This window comes from Schistocerca americana, chromosome 3 (assembly GCF_021461395.2).
Source record: "Schistocerca americana isolate TAMUIC-IGC-003095 chromosome 3, iqSchAmer2.1, whole genome shotgun sequence".
NCBI classification, from domain to species: Eukaryota; Metazoa; Arthropoda; class Insecta; order Orthoptera; family Acrididae; genus Schistocerca; species Schistocerca americana.
In genome coordinates this window covers 55035058-55055523 of record NC_060121.1, presented here as the reverse complement: position 1 = coordinate 55055523, position 20466 = coordinate 55035058, and the positions used below count along the sequence as shown (strand labels likewise).

The following is a 20466-nucleotide window of genomic DNA, read 5'->3' as shown; positions in this document are numbered from 1 at the left end:
CCACTGACCATTTCTAACCTGTATTGTTATTGATGACAAGAAATTTTGTTTTTATGCTAATGTAAGAGAAAGAACGGAAAGGAATGTATTAGTCCAAACAGAGCAGCAGTGCCACATAGACATTTGAGCATCCACACAAGATAATGTTATGGATATTGTGCAGAGGTCCGGTGTTAGAATATTGCTGCGGGGTGTGGGAGCCTTACCAGGTGGGATTGATGGAGGACATCGAAAGGGTGCAAAAAAGGGCAGCTCGTTTTGTATTATCACGTAATAGGGGAGAGAGTATAGCAGATATGATATGCGAGTTGGGATGGAAGTCATTAAAACAAAGACGTTTTTCATTGCGGCGAGATCTATTTATGAATTTTCAATCACCAACTTTCTCTTCTGAAAGCGAAAATATTTTGTTGAGACCAATCTACATAGGTAGGAATGATCATCAAAATAAAATAAGAGAAATCAGAGCTCCAATAGAAAGGTTTAGGTGTTCGTTTTTGCCATGCGCTGTTAAGGAGTGGAATGGTAGAGAGATAGTATGATTGTGGTTGGATGAACCCTTTGCCAAGCACTTAAATGTGAATTGCAGAGTAATCATGTAGATTTAGATGTAGGTGACCATGTGGTGTACTACGAGTTGCTTGCATGAGGTGAAACTTTCCTGTTGGTATTTATTGTCAACAACAGACATCTTGCAGATATAGTTCCAGAAAAACATCCAGGAAGACTGTGTGAAGTGGTGCTATTCCACAGTAACAGTCACCAGCATTCTGCTAGACTGGCAACAAACACTATAGAACAACTGGGTTGAGAAGTCATTTTGCACCCACCCTTTTCATCTGATCTTGCACCCTCAGATTTCATCTTCTCTGCTCTCTGTTCAATGATCTTGACATACTTCCTTTGGAGTGAAAATACACTTTGAACATGGCTTTTTGCTACAAAACCACATGATTTCTACAGTTGTGGATCCAGAAAGTTATCCCAACAGACTGAAGTGAACAGCGAAACAAATTATATTATTTATGATGATTTAAGTCTCCAGTATGTATAGTCTGACTTTCTTAACTTGTAAGAAACACTACAGTGTTATGCATCAGCCTAAGACGTTCGATTGGCCATGAAAGGGTTAATCTGGAAATAAGCAGTAAAAGGCTAAGCCAGGAATTACATTGTTGCGTTCTGTCCCTCTGCCAACCAGATAAATTGTCATAAACCTGCAGGCCAACTGCGTGAGGAGTTGTGGTGGACAGATTTAATGCAAATGTCATAGAGGTGATGGGGTGGCAGAGGGTGTAACATAGGAGGTACAGGTACAGGTACAGGTACAGGTACAGGTACAGGTACAGGTACAGGTACAGGTACAGGTACAGGTACAGGTACAGGTACAGGTACAGGTACAGGTACAGGTACAGGTACAGGTACAGGTACAGGTACAGGTACAGGTACAGGTACAGGTACAGGTACAGGTACAGGTACAGGTACAGGTACAGGTACAGGTACAGGCTAGTACTGAGGGAAGGATTGTGAAACTTAAGTTAAGGGGAACTCCAAAATTTTCAAATTAGGGAAGCTGGTATGGGAGTAGAGGGGGCGAGAGGAGTATGAGATGGGTCTCGAGAATGCAGTACACAAGTTGTGAAGCCACCAACAAGTCAGCCACCTTGTACTCAGTAGCATGTTGTCACCGGGTAGTCAACAACACTCTTGGCAGGCGGGGGATTGAGAGTAACTGTGGCACCCAGATGGGTCAGGCTATTTCACACATCAGTCAGGTGGCAAAATTCATTACTACTTATCGTAGTGTGCCTATTTGTAATGTTTGCTTAACATTACAATGACAAATTTCTAAATGTCAATTTGGTACTTAAAAATTTGTCTTTTTTCTCTTTGACCACATTTCCCTCACAATTTACCACAGTACACATTTTCAATGCAACTGCACATTTGTAACCAATCTTTCGTAGTTACAATAACACCGCCAATTTTCAGTATGAATTATGTATGACATAATTAACATCCAGTGTTAAGTTATAGTATAGAGTTTTTAAAAACTGTTTCACAAAAATTATTTAGCACACCACCAATGGAATATTAATGTCAAAGAAAAAGATGAAAAATAAAGTACCACATAATAAAATATTAAAGTCGTAACTTTAATGTGTAATTAAGCTACTGAAGAAAGCAAATATCTCACCTGCCAACAGCTCCTCCATCCTCAACTTCTGCGGCATCTGCAAAAATATTAAGAAGCTGAATAACTTTACATCAACAGAATTTGAGTGTAAATCAAACATCTTGATATGTGGCAGTGGTTGTCTTCTCACTGCACATGCTCATTTTAATGTCAAGAAGTTGCTAAATTAAAATAGTGATGGAGATAAGGAATCAGGTGCTGTGGCATGTACATACATGTGGAATTTTATAAAAGTGAGATTGATGAAAACTGCATAATGATCCAAGTGAAGAACCACAAAATATTTTAATTTTAATTGTCTGAATTCATTACAGCTGCCATATACAGCCACTGTCACAGAGAAGGACAAAGGTGCCCACAAAAAGCAAGGCAACATTGGTGTTTGGAGGCTGGTGTAAGGACACTGCCAGTGACCGAAATAATGGTACAGCTTAGTTTGCTGGAATGAACACCCCTCATGAAAGGGGAAAGGAATAACAGACCATTATAAAATTACAGATTGTCACAGTTAGGAGATAGAGAAATTATGTCATGTACAATTCTGTTAGTGTCTCCATTGGATTTCAAGTTACTGAGAACCAGCAGATCCCAAAGTGATGAGCCACAGCAGTTCACGTAGCACACGTCGCAAATGACATGCCATGTAGTGTAGCAGAGTTGTGGCTGCTTACAACTATGTGACTCACTTTCTTTTGTATTAGTAGTGTGATGTTGATAGGAAGCCATAAAGGCCACATGAATAACGAGAATCCTGATCGAAACACTTTAAACTATCTGCAAGTACTGTAATGACTGCATACCTACAAAACTGGAGGACACTGGCCTCAACAATACATTATGATTTTATGAGCTTTTTCTATTTAGGGGTGTACTAACCTGTTCCAGAGTGTTGTTGTGTTAGAGTAATTCTTCATCAAAGTTCATATTTTGGATTCCAACATGCTAATAGCTGCCCCAGTGGTAAGGAGGTTTAATGTGTCGAGGGTATGCCCACAGATACTTAACATGCGTGGCCAGCACATAAGTTTTCATTTCAATTGAGTCACACTACCCTGTTAGGGAGCTTCTTACAGATGCAAGCAGTTTGTTCTAGGTACATTGTTGGTTAGGGTTTGGATAGTTATTTTCTATGTATTTTGTGTTTATTAGCACATGCTCAGTTAGCCCCCAAACTACACTGAATAGCTCTTGTTGTTCACACTGCTACAGCAGACTGCAATGTGATTGAAATATAGCACTGTAGGCATCCAAATCGCTATTGATGGCATTCTCCTGTAAAAATGCATCGGTGGCAACTGGCATCAGTGTATCAGCCTCACTGATTTGTACCTGTACACACAGAACAAGTGAGACTTGTGTGTTTCATAGTGAATGACTAGTGGAAGCCACTTCATACTGTGGACAGTGTTAAGGTGATATGCAGAAAAGTATATCTAATTTACAAAGAAGATAGTGTAGGTGTCTTGAAGTGTACTATGTGACATTGGTAGCAATGATATATGGCATCATAAATCACAAATACTGTAACAGCCTAGCACATGTTCATAGCAACACTGCAGAGAGCAACAATGACAGCATGAAGAACCAGCATAAAGGTGTGGGAGTTTAAACAATTGGAAAATTTTATATCCAGCAACTAAAGGAACTATATGCCAATTTGGATACACAGCTTAACCAACAAAACTATCATCAACAAGTGTGGTACTCAGTACTGATGACTTAACATCAGGCATTCCTGTCAGGGACTGCTGTTACAACTTTTACAAGAAACTAATGTAACATTTACACAAAATCCAACTGCAGTGTAAATTTGGATTCCTTGACATGCATAAGGCAAGTCCTACATCACTTGGAGGGGAAAGGAAATTTCAAAACTGAAGTCTTTAAAGTAATCTGTAAGAGCACAGTTTGACAGAACTACAGGCAATGCATCATTATCCCATTTTGGTATACTCGAACATTTAATTGGGAAGCTGTTAGAGCAGTTGCTGTGGACAATTTTGAAGCAACTTTGTATTTTGGCCATGCATATCTCTGTGGTCATGGCTAACAGGGATGGAAGCTGATATTATGACAGCAGCAACACAATGTGACTAATGTGAACACATCCAATAAAGAGGAAACTGCAAATAAGAATTTTTTGTCGAGTAGTGACTTGAGTAAGAGCATAATTGGACTGGGGCAGCCCAACAACTAGGGTCCCAATGGCAGTCAAAACAAAGGAAATACAAGAAATTAAAATGGAAACAAAAAGTGGAAAAATAGGTAAAAACATCTGACTAAACACGTCCACATATGTCCATAGCTCATTGAGGGGCTACAGCAGTGGTCTGGAATTAGTCCTCTGAAAGTGAACTAAATGGATTTTGGTCCACTCAGCTTGTGTCAGTTGCTAACAGGATGCGGCTTAACTTCCAGCACTGCAGTACCTCATGAGAAACAAGTACTTTTATTCACTCTGTGAAGGCAGTACAGAATTCTCTGACCAGTCATTTGCACAGAAGTTGCTGGTGGTGACTGCGCTGAAGTCATTCCATGTGGTACTGTGTTACAATCATTACTGTATGCCTCCTACCAGATTTAAACACATGATAATGAATTTAATAATGGTTACAGAGAGCCAAGGATGCTTGCACAAGGTAGACCAGAGTGGAGAACTGCATCAAACCCCATTCGGACTGACAACAACAACAACAAGAACAACTGCAGTCCATAAACTGGGTGAGTATGAGCCTAACACCAAGTGGTGTTTACTTTACAAACTGATTTTCTGCTACATCAGTTCCATACTGACTTCCCTCCTACCTCCCTCCCACCCACCCTACCTCCCACCTTTCGCACTGCAGTTCTGCAAGTATGAAATGTCTGAGATGAGTGGCAGTATAGTTACTTCCCACTCACCAAATCTATCACTCTTACTGAAGGGTGCAGTGATGTAAGACAGATTGTGATTTAGTAAGCAAATTGAGTGCACGGTCTTGCTATTGTTAGGTAGCACTGATTGGGACAAATGACCGACAGTCGAGATCAGATGGCCTCTAACAAAGCTGTGTTTAGTCAGGCTGTGGAGGATGCATGGGGAAATTACATGATGCAGTGTCCACAGTTGCATTTTTCCTCCATTACATGAAGGAAGAACAATCTGCGGACAAAGTTCATTGCTGTAGCCCAGGATTCAGACAAGAAATAAACACGTTTTGTCCAACAGAAATTAAATGTCATATTGTTTCTTATTCTACATACAGCATGAGGAAACACATGTACTCCATCAAATAAATGCAGCATACAGACCAATTTCTATATACAAACACCATTTAGAAACTACAAATTATCCTACTGCCCTGTTTTCTTATTTGGTCATGAGAGACTTTCCAATTTGTAATTTGCCTGTGTGTGTGTGTGTGTGTGTGTGTGTGTGTGTGTGTGTGTGTGTGTGTGTGTGTGTGTGAGAGAGAGAGAGAGAGAGAGAGAGAGAGAGAGAGAGAGAGAGAGAGAGAGATGTATTTTGCACATTTTTGGCCGAGGCTGATGGGTGGCAATAGAGTGGGAGAGAAATGAATTTGACATAACAAAAAATAGCCCTAAAAAGGGGCACTCTTGGTTTATTCATTTCATGTATGTAGGCAGAGAGCAAGTAAAGAGAATGTAATACTCAAAATATTAAATTAAAATAAATTTATTTCAGGTACAAGGATAATGCCAACTAGAACTAGCTCAAATTTCCTTCTCTCATCTTTGATATTTTTCCGTCACCAAGAGATTTTGTGCTGGCTCTCACTGGCAGAACACTGCACAGAAGAACAAGGAAAGAATGTAAAATGTTCTCAGTCCATAACATTTTATCCAGAATGCCTCTATTTCTGACTTCAGTCATGCACCCTGGCACTGAATCTGTGAGGCATTGGACCCATTTGTCAGAAGAAACAACCCCACCGAGGCTTCAAAAAAACCAGTCCAAAAGAGCATCAGCTATAAATGGTGTGTTTAACAGCCAGTTCTCTGTGTGTTCGTGCTACTTACACACACATAATTTCCATTGTGTTCAAGTGAGCAGTCTCTCACAGCCAGTCCATTACATTAATGTCTATCTTGGACAGCTGCAGTTGAATGAGCAGACCTATACACAAGTGAATATTCCTCCTGTAGCATGAATTCCCCTCCACAATATAGCATTCACACTAAATGCAGCACCACTTTCTTAAAAATGTGGGCATACGGACTGCTACTGAGGCGGGGGAAACCGACGCCCCCGGCGGGGGAAACCGACGCCCCCGGCGGGGGAAACCGACGCCCCCGGCGGGGGAAACCGACGCCCCCGGCGGGGGAAACCGACGCCCCCGGCGGGGGAAACCGACGCCCCCGGCGGGGGAAACCGACGCCCCCGGCGGGGGAAACCGACGCCCCCGGCGGGGGAAACCGACGCCCCCGGCGGGGGAAACCGACGCCCCCGGCGGGGGAAACCGACGCCCCCGGCGGGGGAAACCGACGCCCCCGGCGGGGGAAACCGACGCCCCCGGGAAACTGACAATCGGCTAGTACTACCTGTTGTCACCACTTATTTGCCATTATGTCTGGACCCTCACGGCTGCTAAACTACTGTTTGGTCTTGGTAAGACAACTTATCTGTGAAAAAATACATTTTTTCACATTGCATTCAGATGTAGCTCTGTGGCTGCCAGCCAGTGTAACATTTCCTCACTGAGTTCCTGTTTTATAGTGGATCATAGTGCGTGCAGTACAGCTTTCCTTGGCCCTCAACTAACTGCATCATTGGAACTGGGAAGTTGGTCACTCACTACAACTGCTTCGTATCTAGGGGAGGGATTAGTTGGCTCTTACAGGCAAGCTATGTGTTATCCTGCTGTGTGCTCAGTATCTTGAGCCAGGCATTCTGTTGATAGTGCCTCCTTCAACAAAATTCTTTAAAATTCTGTTTACAGTAGGGGTAGACTTCTGACATTCCAAAGATTCATCAATCACACAGGTTGATATTTTATCCAAAGTTCCCAATACTCAGGCAACTTCCACTCCCATAGTCACCCTTGGGGTGAATTTGTGTAGCTTTAAAAATGCACGTTACTACCCCTTAATATTTGTCATGTCAACACAGGATACATAGAAATTCACGACTCTGCCAGATATGTGACAAGCATGGATGGAAAGCCAAATCATCTGCATACTGCAGACGTTTGCTTAACCTTGCACAGCTTACACTGAGGACAGGCCACATATTTGAACAAAATTTCCTTAAACATTTTTGCCATTTATCAGCATGACAAGAGAGAAATCAGCATTGGACTAATATGCCATTTCTGATGACTAACACCTCTGACAATACCTCAGTTACAGTCATCCACTCACAAGCAGCACCAGAGGAATATCACAGTCAAGCAAACATTAATGGTTTGAGTTGGAGCCAGGGCATGAGTAACGACAACCAATGGTGTATTCATTTATTTCTTATGTCTGTTACTTGTAATTAGGGTCTCAGTGATGTTCTAAGGCCTTCCATGACATCTTCCACTGATCTGTGCCCGCAACTATTGTTGCTATGATGGTCTAACACAAGACTGCAACTCACCTCGCCATCATCTTCCTTATCTTCCCCTTCTCCCTGTTCCCGTTTTCAAGCACGATATGCAGTACACTAGGACTCCCATACAAGAATAACATTGTGTGATGAAAACCTGAATAGTATTGTAAACCCCGTGAAGAAATTTGATCTCTTTTTGCTGTAGAAATGTTTGTGGAAGCGCACTTCACAATGTTGATATTGTGCTGGACTATACACAAGCACTGTAATGGAAAGTGAAGTTATAGTTTGGCACATGTGACAGATGAGATCTGATGGAATATGATCAAATGTTTTGTTGCAACACTTTGCTTACCTAGGCCTGCAACTGGATGATACTGTGAATCATTAGTTTTACTGTTTCTATTCTTTGCCATGAGGTCTGGTTTGTGTTCAAATAATTATATCAAACTTGGCACCCATTCTACATCTACATCAGTAAAGGCACATAAGTGAGTACTTAAGATGCCAGCATCCAAGTTCAAATGCATCTGGAAGCTTAATTGTTGGCATTCTTTTTTCTGGTAGTTCATAATAGATCTAATAGATTATAGTTAATATTCTCTGACAAGTAGCTGACCCAGTAATGTTGATAACTAATTTGATAATGCTGCCTGCCCATTCATTAGAGCTTTAATGGCTGTATGTAGGTGCAAAAGTACATCATTATTTGTTCACACTTTGTCAAAGTACTCTGGGAAATTTTAACCACTGCTTTAAACATTTAAGGATGGTAAGTATTAAGTGTGGTTGCAGTAGTGTGTAATATTTCTTATCATGAACTGTTAAAGGTATCATGTTTCATTCTGTCTTTTAAGAAGAGCTCTTCAAATGTTGCTTTTGTTGTTGGTTATTTTCTCTATCATAAAACATTATAACTTTAATGACTTTAGCTACAGGTAGTTTAATAAATGTATCTGAAACAGAGTGAAGCCCATACACAACAAGAGCAGCTATTTCATTACTCAGACACACAATTCCATTATTTGCATAAATGTCAAAAAAATCTGTCTCTCTTTCTAGTGAATTTGCAAAAACAATTAAAAAATGGAAATGTGTAGCTTTGAACTCTGCACCTTCAAGTTACCGTGCAATGCTTCTATCATTTCACCATGGAGAATGGATTTGGGAAGAGCAGGTAATTTTGAGGCCATAACCTTCATTCTAAATCATGCAGAGATATATTTTCAAGCTGCAAAATGAAGAATATGAGTGGCAGTGGAAAACAAAAAACTTGTTGGTAAAACTGGTCTTCCATTCTTAGTTGCTTGAATGGTAGACAGTGAGCACTTAGAATCTGAATGCCAATAAATATACTAAGGCTAAGAGTGTGCTTATGTCAGTCATTTGAACCTTCCGAGAGTCAGGTCCATAACCTATGCAGTTAAGTAAGCGATCACTAGCATGAATACTGAGTTAGTATCAGACACCTCACATTTACCACACCAATGACACTCATCTCCCCGAGATCAATCCCTGGTCTGGTTTTTATGGCACTATTGCCAAATGGTCTGATCTTTCCAGGCTTTTGTCTAATATGGCACAATTGTTTGTTTGCTGATGAGTGTACACTGACCCCTACCTCAGCACCTCAATGCCTCGAGCCATCACAATTCTTCAGAAATGAATTTAACAATACCATGGAAAGCACACAGGCACGACAAAAAAAAAAAAAAGAAAAAAACTGTAAGAAAGTGAGCTCTCAGTGAACAAGGCCTCTGTTATATATAGATAACATACACTCACATACTCACGCAAATGCAACTCTCACACACGTGATCACACACTCTGGCAGCTGAAGCCAGGCTGCGAGCAGTTGCACATGATTAAACAGGCAATCACGTGGGGGTAAGGAGGAGGCTGGGACAAGGTGTGGGAGGGTAACAGGGTAGAAGTGAGCAACAGTAGATTGCTGGAGATGACCTGCAGGAGACAGGACATAATAAGGTTAAAGGCAATAGCAAAGAGGGTCACACTCAAAACAGTACCCTGAGGCACACCAACTTCCTGGTAAAGGTGTCTGACAAGGCAGTACCAACATTCCTTGAAAAATCAATACTTTAAAAATACCTGAAGGACATGGGGCATGTGGCCTCAGAAGTGCCACATGTAGAGAGATCAAGAATACCCATCCTTCAGAAGGTGTTTCAGGCATTCTGCAAATTTAAAAACACTGGCAGTGTCTGATATATCCACAGAAAACCATTCGCGACACACGTTGACAAAGTGATGAGATGGTCAGCTGCAGGACGGCCTGATCAAAATCCGCACAGTACAGTGGTCAGTGAATTGCCACACTCTAGTCACTATACCAGCCAGGCATGAATTACATGTTTCATCAGTTTGCAAACACAGCTTGTGGGAGAAATGGGGCAGTAACTAGAAGGAAGGTATTTTTCCGTACTGGGCTTGGGTATGGGTATGGGAATGACTGTCTTTATGCTGGCATCTGGTAAACGGCGCCCTCTGCCCAGATGCAGTTGTACATAAGAAAGAGCAAGTGCTTGCCCACAAAAGGAAGGTTTAGGAACATCTGAATGCAAACATCGTCCAGCACTGTGTTGGAGGATCGATAGGAAGTGAGAGCAAGTTCTCGCCCCCTCATACTAAAGGCAGCTTGTAGCACTCGCTAATCTGCCAAAATAAGGGTACTACCCAAGCCTCCTCCACTTGTTTCTGGTGGAGGAAGGCAGAATGATAGTGGGTGGAGCTTGAAATCTCCGCAGAATAGCAGCCCAATGGATCTTGGTCCTGCAGGGCCCATACAACAGATGAGGTAGTGGAACTGTTAGAAGAACTAGTTAAGGAAATCTAGCTAGATTTTTGCTATCCTGAAGGGTGCAATGACACTGTGCATGCAACTGTTCATAATGAATGCAGTTTGCCATCATAGAATGATGGTGAAAAACATGGAGAACACATCTCTGCATGTGAGTTGAGTCACAACACAGCTCAGTCAATCAAGGCACTGCGACATGGCACAGTAAAGATGAAGGGCGAGAATGGAATATTGTGTGGTGGTAATGATGGAATTTGTAAGATACTCTACCTGGCCATCACAACTGGAGAAATTATGTTACTCAAAGGGTGCCAGGGAACAGTAAATCTCGAGTCATCCCTAGAAAGTTGCCATTTGGGTGTGCATATATGTGGGGTAGGAGTCAGAAAATGGATAGCAAATGGTAAATGGTTGCTCGAGTACGTACTAGAGACAGTGATGAGATGATGGGCAAATTGGGCAGTGCAGGAGATTTCCAGATATGGGTAGGAGTGCATGTAGTTAAAAGGAAGATGGGTACTCCCACGATAAGGCAAATGAGGTTAAGGTGACAGAAGTTCAGCCTAGAGGGCACCTCTCTGTCAGGTTCTGGGAGATTTCCAAAGAGAATGGTGTGCATTACAGTCAACGAGCAGCAGAAAGGGGTGAGGGAGTTGGCCAGTAAGCTGGATGAAGAGTGTCCATGACACGGAATGACTGAGGGATGTAAACAGTACATATGGAAAAGTTCAGGAGAGGAATGTAAAACGCGGACAGGAATAGCTTCAAGCTGGGTAGTCAGGGAGAAATGTTGACTTTGAACGTCCTTCCATATGAGCAGCATGACTCCCCTCTCTCCTCCTACGATATGGAATGCCATCTTTGGAGAGAGGGAGTCAAAGCAGACTGGGAAGAAATACAAAAGCTCAAATCAGTCAGGAGGATGCAATTTTGTTTCCTGCAGGCAGAGAACTAGCAGAGGCTGCGATTCCAAGAGCAGCCGCAAGTCATCTTTTTGGATTGAAGGCCACTAATATTCCATTGGAATAATGTCATGATTAGGAAAGAGGAGGAGGAGGAAAGAGATGGAGAGGTGGCACCTCAGCGGCCATTCCTGTGTTACATTCTTGACTGCATTTACATAAACTTATGGCTCCTCTTTTTTGGTTTCTTAAACATTTTATTTTATCTGACACATTCCTGACCTTTATGATTTGTGCCACATATTGGTCCTAAACAACAAGATGTATGAAAAAGAAACCACTTACTGGATAAAGGACTGTTTGCCATGGTCATGGGAGCTGGCAAGTAAGTCAATGCAAGATCTGAAAGATCACAAGAATGATCATTCAATTCTGTTTAATATACCAGAGACCTATATTAATGTTACTGAAAGCAAATCCCTAATGACAAAAGTAACTAAACAGTTACTTTGAAATCACACTGCACAATTTGTGATGCACGTGCTTAAGTACACTAAGGTAGTTTTATTGAATTACTAATCAACACGTGTCAAACATAACAAACACTATGACAAGTATACCTCTCAAAGTAGTTTACTTGGTAGTTATTTCACAAGCAGGAAAGTATTTTCAGAAGAGTTTAGGAAGTTTGATAGGCCATGAATGTATGAAGGAGAATGAGTCTGATATCATTCTAGAAAGGTACTTTGAAATGTGTTTGCAATTGCGAGTACCTGTCATTTGTGTTTGTGATATTTGCTCAAAAATGGAGAAATCTCAGTTCCCAACTGCAATCAGTAAGCATTTTAGACAACAGTAAGTGATAAGTGTCAATTTTAAGGAATATTTATTGTCATGTTTAATGAGTATCAACTATGGTGTAACACATCGCTTTGGTAAAGGTGTACATCTCACAATGTCTATAGTACCGATGAACAATGGTCACCACCACAAAGTGATTATTATTTTTTTTAAATTCAAATGATGGCTTTAAACTTTTATACCCTTCTCTGTTGTGCATAATGTGGTGTCACTGCCAGACACCACACTTGCTAGGTGGTAGCCTTTAAATCGGCCGCGGTCCGGTAGTATACGTCGGACCCACGTGTCGCCACTATCAGTGATTGCAGACCGAGCGCCACCACACGGCAGGTCTAGAGAGACTTCCTAGCACTCACCCCAGCTGTACAACCGTCTTTGTAGTGATGGTTCACTGACAAAATACGCTCTCATTTGCCGAGACGATAGTTTAGCATAGCCTTCAGCTACCTCATTTGCTACGACCTAGCAAGTGGCCCATATCAGTTACTATTGATATTGTGAATCATGTACCATCAAAACAGACGTTCATCATTAATGGATTAAAGTTAAGTATTCCACCAGCTAAGTCAGTTTTTCTAAATTCTAATTTCCTTGTCCTGTTCCAGACCTCACGCCAGCCTGCGTGAGTTAAAACGCATGCATTTTGGCCTCCTCTAGTAACACCTGCCAACCACAACACACAAAATCTAGTGGAGATTGATGCAGCATATCTGCAGGATGGGATAACGATAATTAGTTTATCGTTCTTCACAGTTCATGATGATTTCAGTGTTTTATTCTATCATGATGATGATGATACCTGGTTAGGGGGCACTCAATGGTGTGGTTATCAGCATCCACACGAATCCCCAAATTTTACATGGTCCAGCCATGCCACTTTCACAAATGATGATGGCAACACAAACAACCAGTCCATGGGTTTATTCCTTGCTGTCTCATTCTTGTTCAGCAATGTGCCTTCCCCCTAGAACTGTCAGCATCATGACAACTGCCATTACATCAGGAGAACGAAGATGAAGTCGAGCTGTCAGTAAGATTCTGTACACTAACCAATGACACATGACTTGACATTAATAATTAAAGAGAGTTTATTGTTTTAAATTAAGAGCCAGTATATGAGTGGTCTTTGAGATATTTTTTGGTTCATTTAGCAAGTAATTTAGACTTGAGATAGCATTTCAGTTAACAGTGCTAAAGAAGTTGCAAAGTTTGTGATGTCAGGAAACAGACTGCCATGGGAGATGCAATGAGACTGAAATGGAGATGAATAGGATATTAATAAAGGAGTTTATTTGATTAAGCAAGTTGGTAGTGTGCAGAGTAGCTCAGAATAGGAGGAAGTATTTTAACGGTTCAAAGCCCTGAGCTGATGAAATATGTCCTCACCCTGGGAGGAGGACAGGAAGCAGTGTGGGGTTCATTACATGCCACAGAACCAAACTTTATATGCTACTGGTGAAAATCACACTTGCTCTGCCAGTCTCATACGTGCATCCACTACTTTCACTCACCTTAGCGATGGGGCGCGTGCCTTCCTCCTCAGCAGGGCCTGATTGACAAAAAAAGAATTTGCGTGTTAATATAATAAATACTTTATCTGCACAAGTAAAACAAACTAGTGATAAACTAAGTGTGTTTCAACATGACCTGATAAAGAACAGAATCAATTGTTTCTATCTTTTAGAAAAAGTACGGATCAGTGTATAATTGAGCATCTAATCTACTCAATTATAAACAACCATCAATATTACCGAGTTCCAGAAAGCCAGAACTTTATTCCGGTTGCACGCTTGCTATCTGAAGACTGGCAGGGACAAATAAATGTTTATTGTCATCATTTCACATAATTATTGATCAAATTTTAAAATCTGCTTAATAAAACATACAATCTTATGTTACACAGTTAACACAGTTAACACAGTGTCACGTTTAACATTTAGGAACTGTGTGTAAGCTTGTTTATGCACCTTCACTAATTGCATTCATGTACCGACATATTCATCCAGTATTTGGCAATGAGAGCACTTGGTGTTTTGCAGAAAACTTCACCATAATTTTAAATTATGATGAATTTCTCTCACAGATACCCCACAGAAAGTAATAGCAAAAATGTTTATCACTTACCACATTTTTGCTGTTTGTGCAGTAATAATGCCACATCAAACACATTCAATGTAACACTCCTTTCTTTACTTACAGATGGGTACAAGTAGTGAGGAGAATGAGTGGCAGGTGAGGCAGATTATTTCTCAGGTGGATTTTTTGTAGAGGTGAGACAGAAAGAAAATCTGATGCGTATGGGAACAGGATGGATTAGGAGACATAATAGGAATGAGGTGGAAGTGGGTGGAGTAGCATCTGGCTGGTGTTTTACAATTCTGCCTTATGCCACAGAACAGAGGTATGTCAGTTGCTGGCATCTGAACAGGCTTGAAACTGAAACTCACCCTCAGTGCAGCGGATCTTGCCAATGACAGCCACTGCACGGTTTCCACCCTGGAGCCATGCGACACTGCACAACTTAACAGTATTTCTCCACTACATAGCCATTGTAGGGGAATGTGCAGTGGCTCACTAGCCAACCCAAGTTCCAGACTCGACATCAACTATCTACTTTGGAATGCATGACTATATTAATAAGAATGCAGCCCACAATATTGGCATTGCCAGTGCTACCTACAGCAGTGTTTGTCAGTTGTTACAGACAGAGTGCTCAACTGGAAGCTTCAAGAATAGTTTTCATATTAGTAGCAATCTTTTCATGCATCATGGCATTCTCTTCCTTGCCTTCATCAGAAAGTTGTTTCATTTGCTTCATGTTGGCATGTACCATCTGTGCCACAATGAAACACTCTTCCTCTTGCCCACTCAGGAACATCTCTCTTCTTGTGCTTTTATAATTCCTTTTTTGTCTCTGGAAGCTTTTTACCAGTGTCTTGTGATCCATTAGGTAGCCTTCATCTCTGTGTTCAAGTGCTTCTGCATAGTGGTTGAATGGTTTTGCTCCGTGTTCAAATGCCTTGTGGCACTTCTTTCTTTCATCCTGGTATCTTTCTGCCTGCACCATTCCACATCATCATACCTCCTTACTGATGTCTTGGCCCAATTTCTGTATTTTTCTTCCAGGTGTGTGCCTCATGGTTGACACTGCCATCTCCTCCATGGGGATGACAGTTCATACTTTTGGCTGCTGTTACAGTCAAAACTTTTCCTCTGAGCACAGCAACATTGGAATCTAGGACATCATCAGTGCAGCTTGCAGTGCTCAGCTTAGCTCATATTAGTGACAACCTTACAGCATATCAGGAGTATTTTTATGTTGCTTGCACTAGGAAGCTGTTTCACTTGCCCAACATTATCATGTGCCTTCTGTGTTGCAATGATGTTCTAATGTTCATGGCTACCTGAGCACATCTCTCTCCTTGTGCATGGATCATCCACATTAGGTGGGACATATGACCACGAGTGTGGGTGGCAGATGGGGCAAGGCAGCTCCCTGCTGGACTCCCTGTAGAGAGGTGAGGCAGAAAGACGAACAGATTGGTCTGGGATCAAACTGTAGTGAAAGTCTTGATGGGAAATACACTCCTGGACATGGAAAAAAGAACACATTGACACCGGTGTGTCAGACTCACCATACTTCCTCCAGACACTGCGAGAGGGCTGTACAAGCAATGATCACATGCACAGCACAGCGGACACACTAGGAACCGCGGTGTTTACCGTCAAATGGCGCTATCTGCGCAGCATTTGTGCACCGCCGCCGTCAGTGTCAGCCAGTTTGCCGTGGCAAACGGAGCTCCATCGCAGTCTTTAACACTGGTAGCATGCCGCGACAGCGTGGACGTGAACCGTATGTGCAGTTGATGGACTCTGAGCGAGGGCGTATAGTGGGCATGCGGGAGGCCGGGTGGACGTATCACCGAATTGCTCAACACGTGGGGCGTGAGGTCTCCACAGTACATTGATGTTGTCGCCAGTGGTCGGCGGAAGATGCACGTGCCCGTCGACCTGGGACCGGACCGCAGCGACGCACGGATACACGCCAAGACCGTAGGATCCTATGCAGTGCCGTAGGGGACCGCACCGCCACTTCCCAGCAAATTAGAGACACTGTTGCTCCTGGGGTATCGGCGAGGACCATTCGCAACCGTCTGCATGAAGCTGGGCTACGGTCCCGCACACCGTTAGGCCGTCTTCCGCTCATGCCCCAACATCGTGCAGCCCGCCTCCAGTGGTGCCGCGACAGGCGTGAATGGAGGGACGAATGGAGACGTGTCGTCTTCAGCGATGTGAGTCGCTTCTGCCTTGGTGCCAATGATGGTCGTATGCGTGTTTGGCGCCGTGCAGGCGAGCGCCACAATCAGGACTGCATACGACCGAGGCACACAGGGCCAACACCCGGCATCATGGTGTGGGGAGCAATCTCCTACACTGGCGGTACACCACTGGTGATCGTCGAGGGGACACTGAATAGTGCACGGTACATCCAAACCGTCATCGAACCCATCGTTCTACCATTTCTAGACCGGCAAGGGAACTTGCTGTTCCAACAGGACAATGCACGTCCGCATGTATCCCGTGCCACCCAACGTGCTCTAGAAGGTGTAAGTCAACTACCCTGGCCAGCAAGATCTCCGGATCTGTTCCCCATTGAGCATGTTTGGGACTGGATGAAGCTTCGTCTCACGTGGTCTGCATGTCCAGCACGAACGCGGGTCCAACTGAGGCGCCAGCTGGAAATGGCATGGCAAGCCGTTCCACAGGACTACATCCAGCATCTCTACGATCATCTCCATGGGAGAATAGCAGCCTGCATTGCTGCGAATGGTGGATATACACTGTACTAGTGCCGACATTGTGCATGCTCTGTTGCCTGTGTATGTGCCTGTGGTTCTGTCAGTGTGATCATGTGATGTATCTGACCCCAGGAATGTGTCAATAAAGTTCCCCCTTCCTGGGACAATGAATTCACGGTGTTCTTATTTCAATTTCCAGGAGTGTATTTTATGAACAAAGGTACTGGCACCAGAGACAAATCTAGTGAAGAGGAAGTGATACTGTATTATCAGCCATTCTCTCCAAAAGCATTGACACATTCATCCCACATGCTTCAGTTGTTTTCACTCTACTATACACTCCCAGCACCTTCATTTCAGAGGTGATCAGCTTTCATATGTTATAAAGTAGATCATAGAAACCTTATTTCTGCTGACTGGATTCTTCATAACCACCCTATCCATAATTCAAAAGACAGCTCCATAAATAATTGTAAACAATTAATTCCAAGAAACTACAGAGACATTCAACACAAAATAAGGAAAAGAAAACAAATGTCTCCAGTACACTATCTCATGAGAAAGAAGAAAAACAGTACATCAAGAGAACAGTATCTGTACATTTGTGGTGGTAGATTTCCAACTACAGTTACGATTTTGATATGATTTTCATTAATAAAGACATGCATTAATTTTAGTTACAAGGCACAGACATCAGTTTTCTTCAAGAATGAGTTATCAGTGAAAATATATGTCAAATAGTATATACCTAGCAAATAATGTAACAAAGATAAATAATATCTACACTGTCTTTGCCATCCACAATTAAGCCAAAGATAGGAAGCTCCTTCTATAAAACATACTGTACTCACGTCTGTACCAACAAAGAAAAAAACACATTCTAGCATCACCTGTCAGCTTCTGGGTTCTAATTGTACATAAACTGAACAACAGATCACAGTACACAATGAAATGGGACATTCCTATGGTTATGCAGATTCTGAAACAAACATTTTGGCAGGACCTTTATGTCTGATTGACCACAGAAAGGTTAAGGGAGCCCCTGAAAATGTTAGTATCAAATAACTTATGGTAGTACTGAACGCATCAGCTATGACCATTTATAAACTAGATTCACACCCAAATATTTCCATTTAAGTTACTACCATAATAGGTTGTACAAAAAGGTTCAGTTTTGAAATACAAATCATCCTCTGTTTCTTCTACTCACATCATTCATTCATTCATTGGAGTCCCACTGTTTGATTAAGCCTCTTCCCTGGCTTCTCCTGGTATTCTGGTCTCAAGCTACAGGCATTGCAGCTTGTAGTCCATGTAGCCTGATATCCACTCAATGCCTCTCACCAGACTGTCACCTCAATGTTCCCCCCACTCACCTCTCTAGGATAGGAGCATGTAATTGTCTTATCCTATCTGTCACTCACTCCATCACTACATTTATCACTCATCTCCACTACCTCCCCACTACGTCTCCTACTCCTGCCTGTTCCCTGTCCATTTTTCTGTTTCCTTTTCCCTCCCTGTAATTCTCAGCACACACGTTTCCACAGCTATATAGGCAAACTTTGTATTTCTGTAAGTCAGTAAATACTCGCCCCAAATCAAAGTCCTCAATATTCAAAAACATAAATATAATAAAATATATTGTGATTTCTGGATTCTAATTCAATTGTGAATGGTGGACTGACTAAGGGGTTGCAGAAATCACATAGATAAGAACTATAAACCCACTATCCAATCAAAATACCTGGGCACCCTTATGTAACGTGCAACTGAGCATTTTAATTCAATGAGAGGTGGATCTACTATTATAGGAAGTGAAATGATAATTAAATGGACACCCTAGCTGCAAACAGGCGGTGATGTACTTCGTTGGGGAAATGTTGAAAATGTGTGGCCCGACCGGGACTCGAACCCGGGATCTTCTGCTTACATGGCAGACGCTCGATCCATTTAATTACCATTTCATTTCTAGCAAAGCTGCATGGTCATCCAAGGTAATTGTTCTTTCAAGAACAGATACTACCATCATATATAGTTAAAATACGGCTTCCCGGACATTGACCTTCTTGTGCGAACGCACACGATATGCCCAAACTCGAACGGGACTTGGTAGATTAATCTGCCACAAGTAATGAGTATGATCAGCAAACATCTGTTACGCACACTACGAATGTAGTGGTGTGGATATGTTGGGAATGTGGATCTCACGGGGAGTGTGCAAGGGATAAGTCCCTGCAGACGCACTATCCTCCGTGCCCGCGGTGGCTCAGATGGATAGAGCGTCTGCCATGTAAACAGACGATCCCGGGAATGAGTCCAGGTCGGGACACACATTTTCAACATGTCCCCAATGAAGTACATGACCGCCTGTTTTCAGCTAGGGTGTCCATTTAATTATCATTTCATTTCTAGCAAAGCTGCATGGTCATCTAGGGTAATTGTTCTTACGGGAACAGATACTGCCATCATGTATATTATAAGAAGTGGCAGGTAATACTGTTTTGTAAGCAGAATTCATCAGTCAGGGATCTGAGTACACTGAACATGGACTTTTCTTTGCATTACACCTGAATAATTAACACAGGAATGCATTTCAGCCCTTCCAAACTTGCCCAAGTCAGCTGTCAGCGATGTGACAGTTAAGTGAAAATGTGAAGGAACAACCAATGCTACATGAAGTCCAGGCACACACAGTATGCTGATGGACAAGTGCTTCTATCATTGTGGTAGGAAATAGTAAAAACCAGCTTGCAGTTAGCTGCTGCAGTCACTCTTCAGTTTTGAAGTGCAGCTAGGAGCCCGCTAAGGAAATGGCTGTGTACAGGGAGTTAGAAAAACTGGTTACAATGGCTGAGCAGCTTCTGGAAACAACATATTTCTGTTCAACATAAAGTCACACTGACTGTAGCATAAACACCTATGACTGCTGGTGAGTGGATGAGTGGAAACGAGATTTGGAGTGACAAACAGTGCTATACTCTGTGGGGTGTCTGACGGAAGAATTTGGATGTGGTGACTACTAAGTGAACATTACCTGCCATTACCTCTACTGCCAACAATGCAGTGCAGAGCAGGCAGTGTAACAATATGCAATTTCTCCTCTTTAACTTGTTCTCCCCTTATTGTACTTCAGGATATGATAAATGCAGAAGGGTAAGTACATATTTGACAGTATTGTGTACAATACACAGCAGAGGAACAATTCACAGACAACGACCGATTTGATCAGCTCAACACTTGTACCTCTCATGGATCAGCATTGTTAGGCAAAGGCTTATAACCAGTGGCATTCCTGAAGAAGGCTTGCCTGCCGATGTTCCAACCTGAAAGCAATGGATCGTCTTAGGGATTAG

The 20466-nt window shown here is 42.3% G+C and overlaps 1 protein-coding gene across 1 annotated transcript in view; it reads right to left on the bottom strand.

Annotated features, from left to right (window-relative positions):
• Positions 1-8582: 8582 nt before the first annotated feature.
• The window catches only part of LOC124605870 (clumping factor A-like), a 186690-nt gene continuing 174806 nt past the window's right edge, over positions 8583-20466 (bottom strand). Inside the window, exon 5 of the mRNA XM_047137817.1 lies at positions 8583-8686. Within this exon, the coding sequence (XP_046993773.1) occupies positions 8583-8686 (104 nt within the window). The remainder of the gene's footprint in view (positions 8687-20466) is intronic.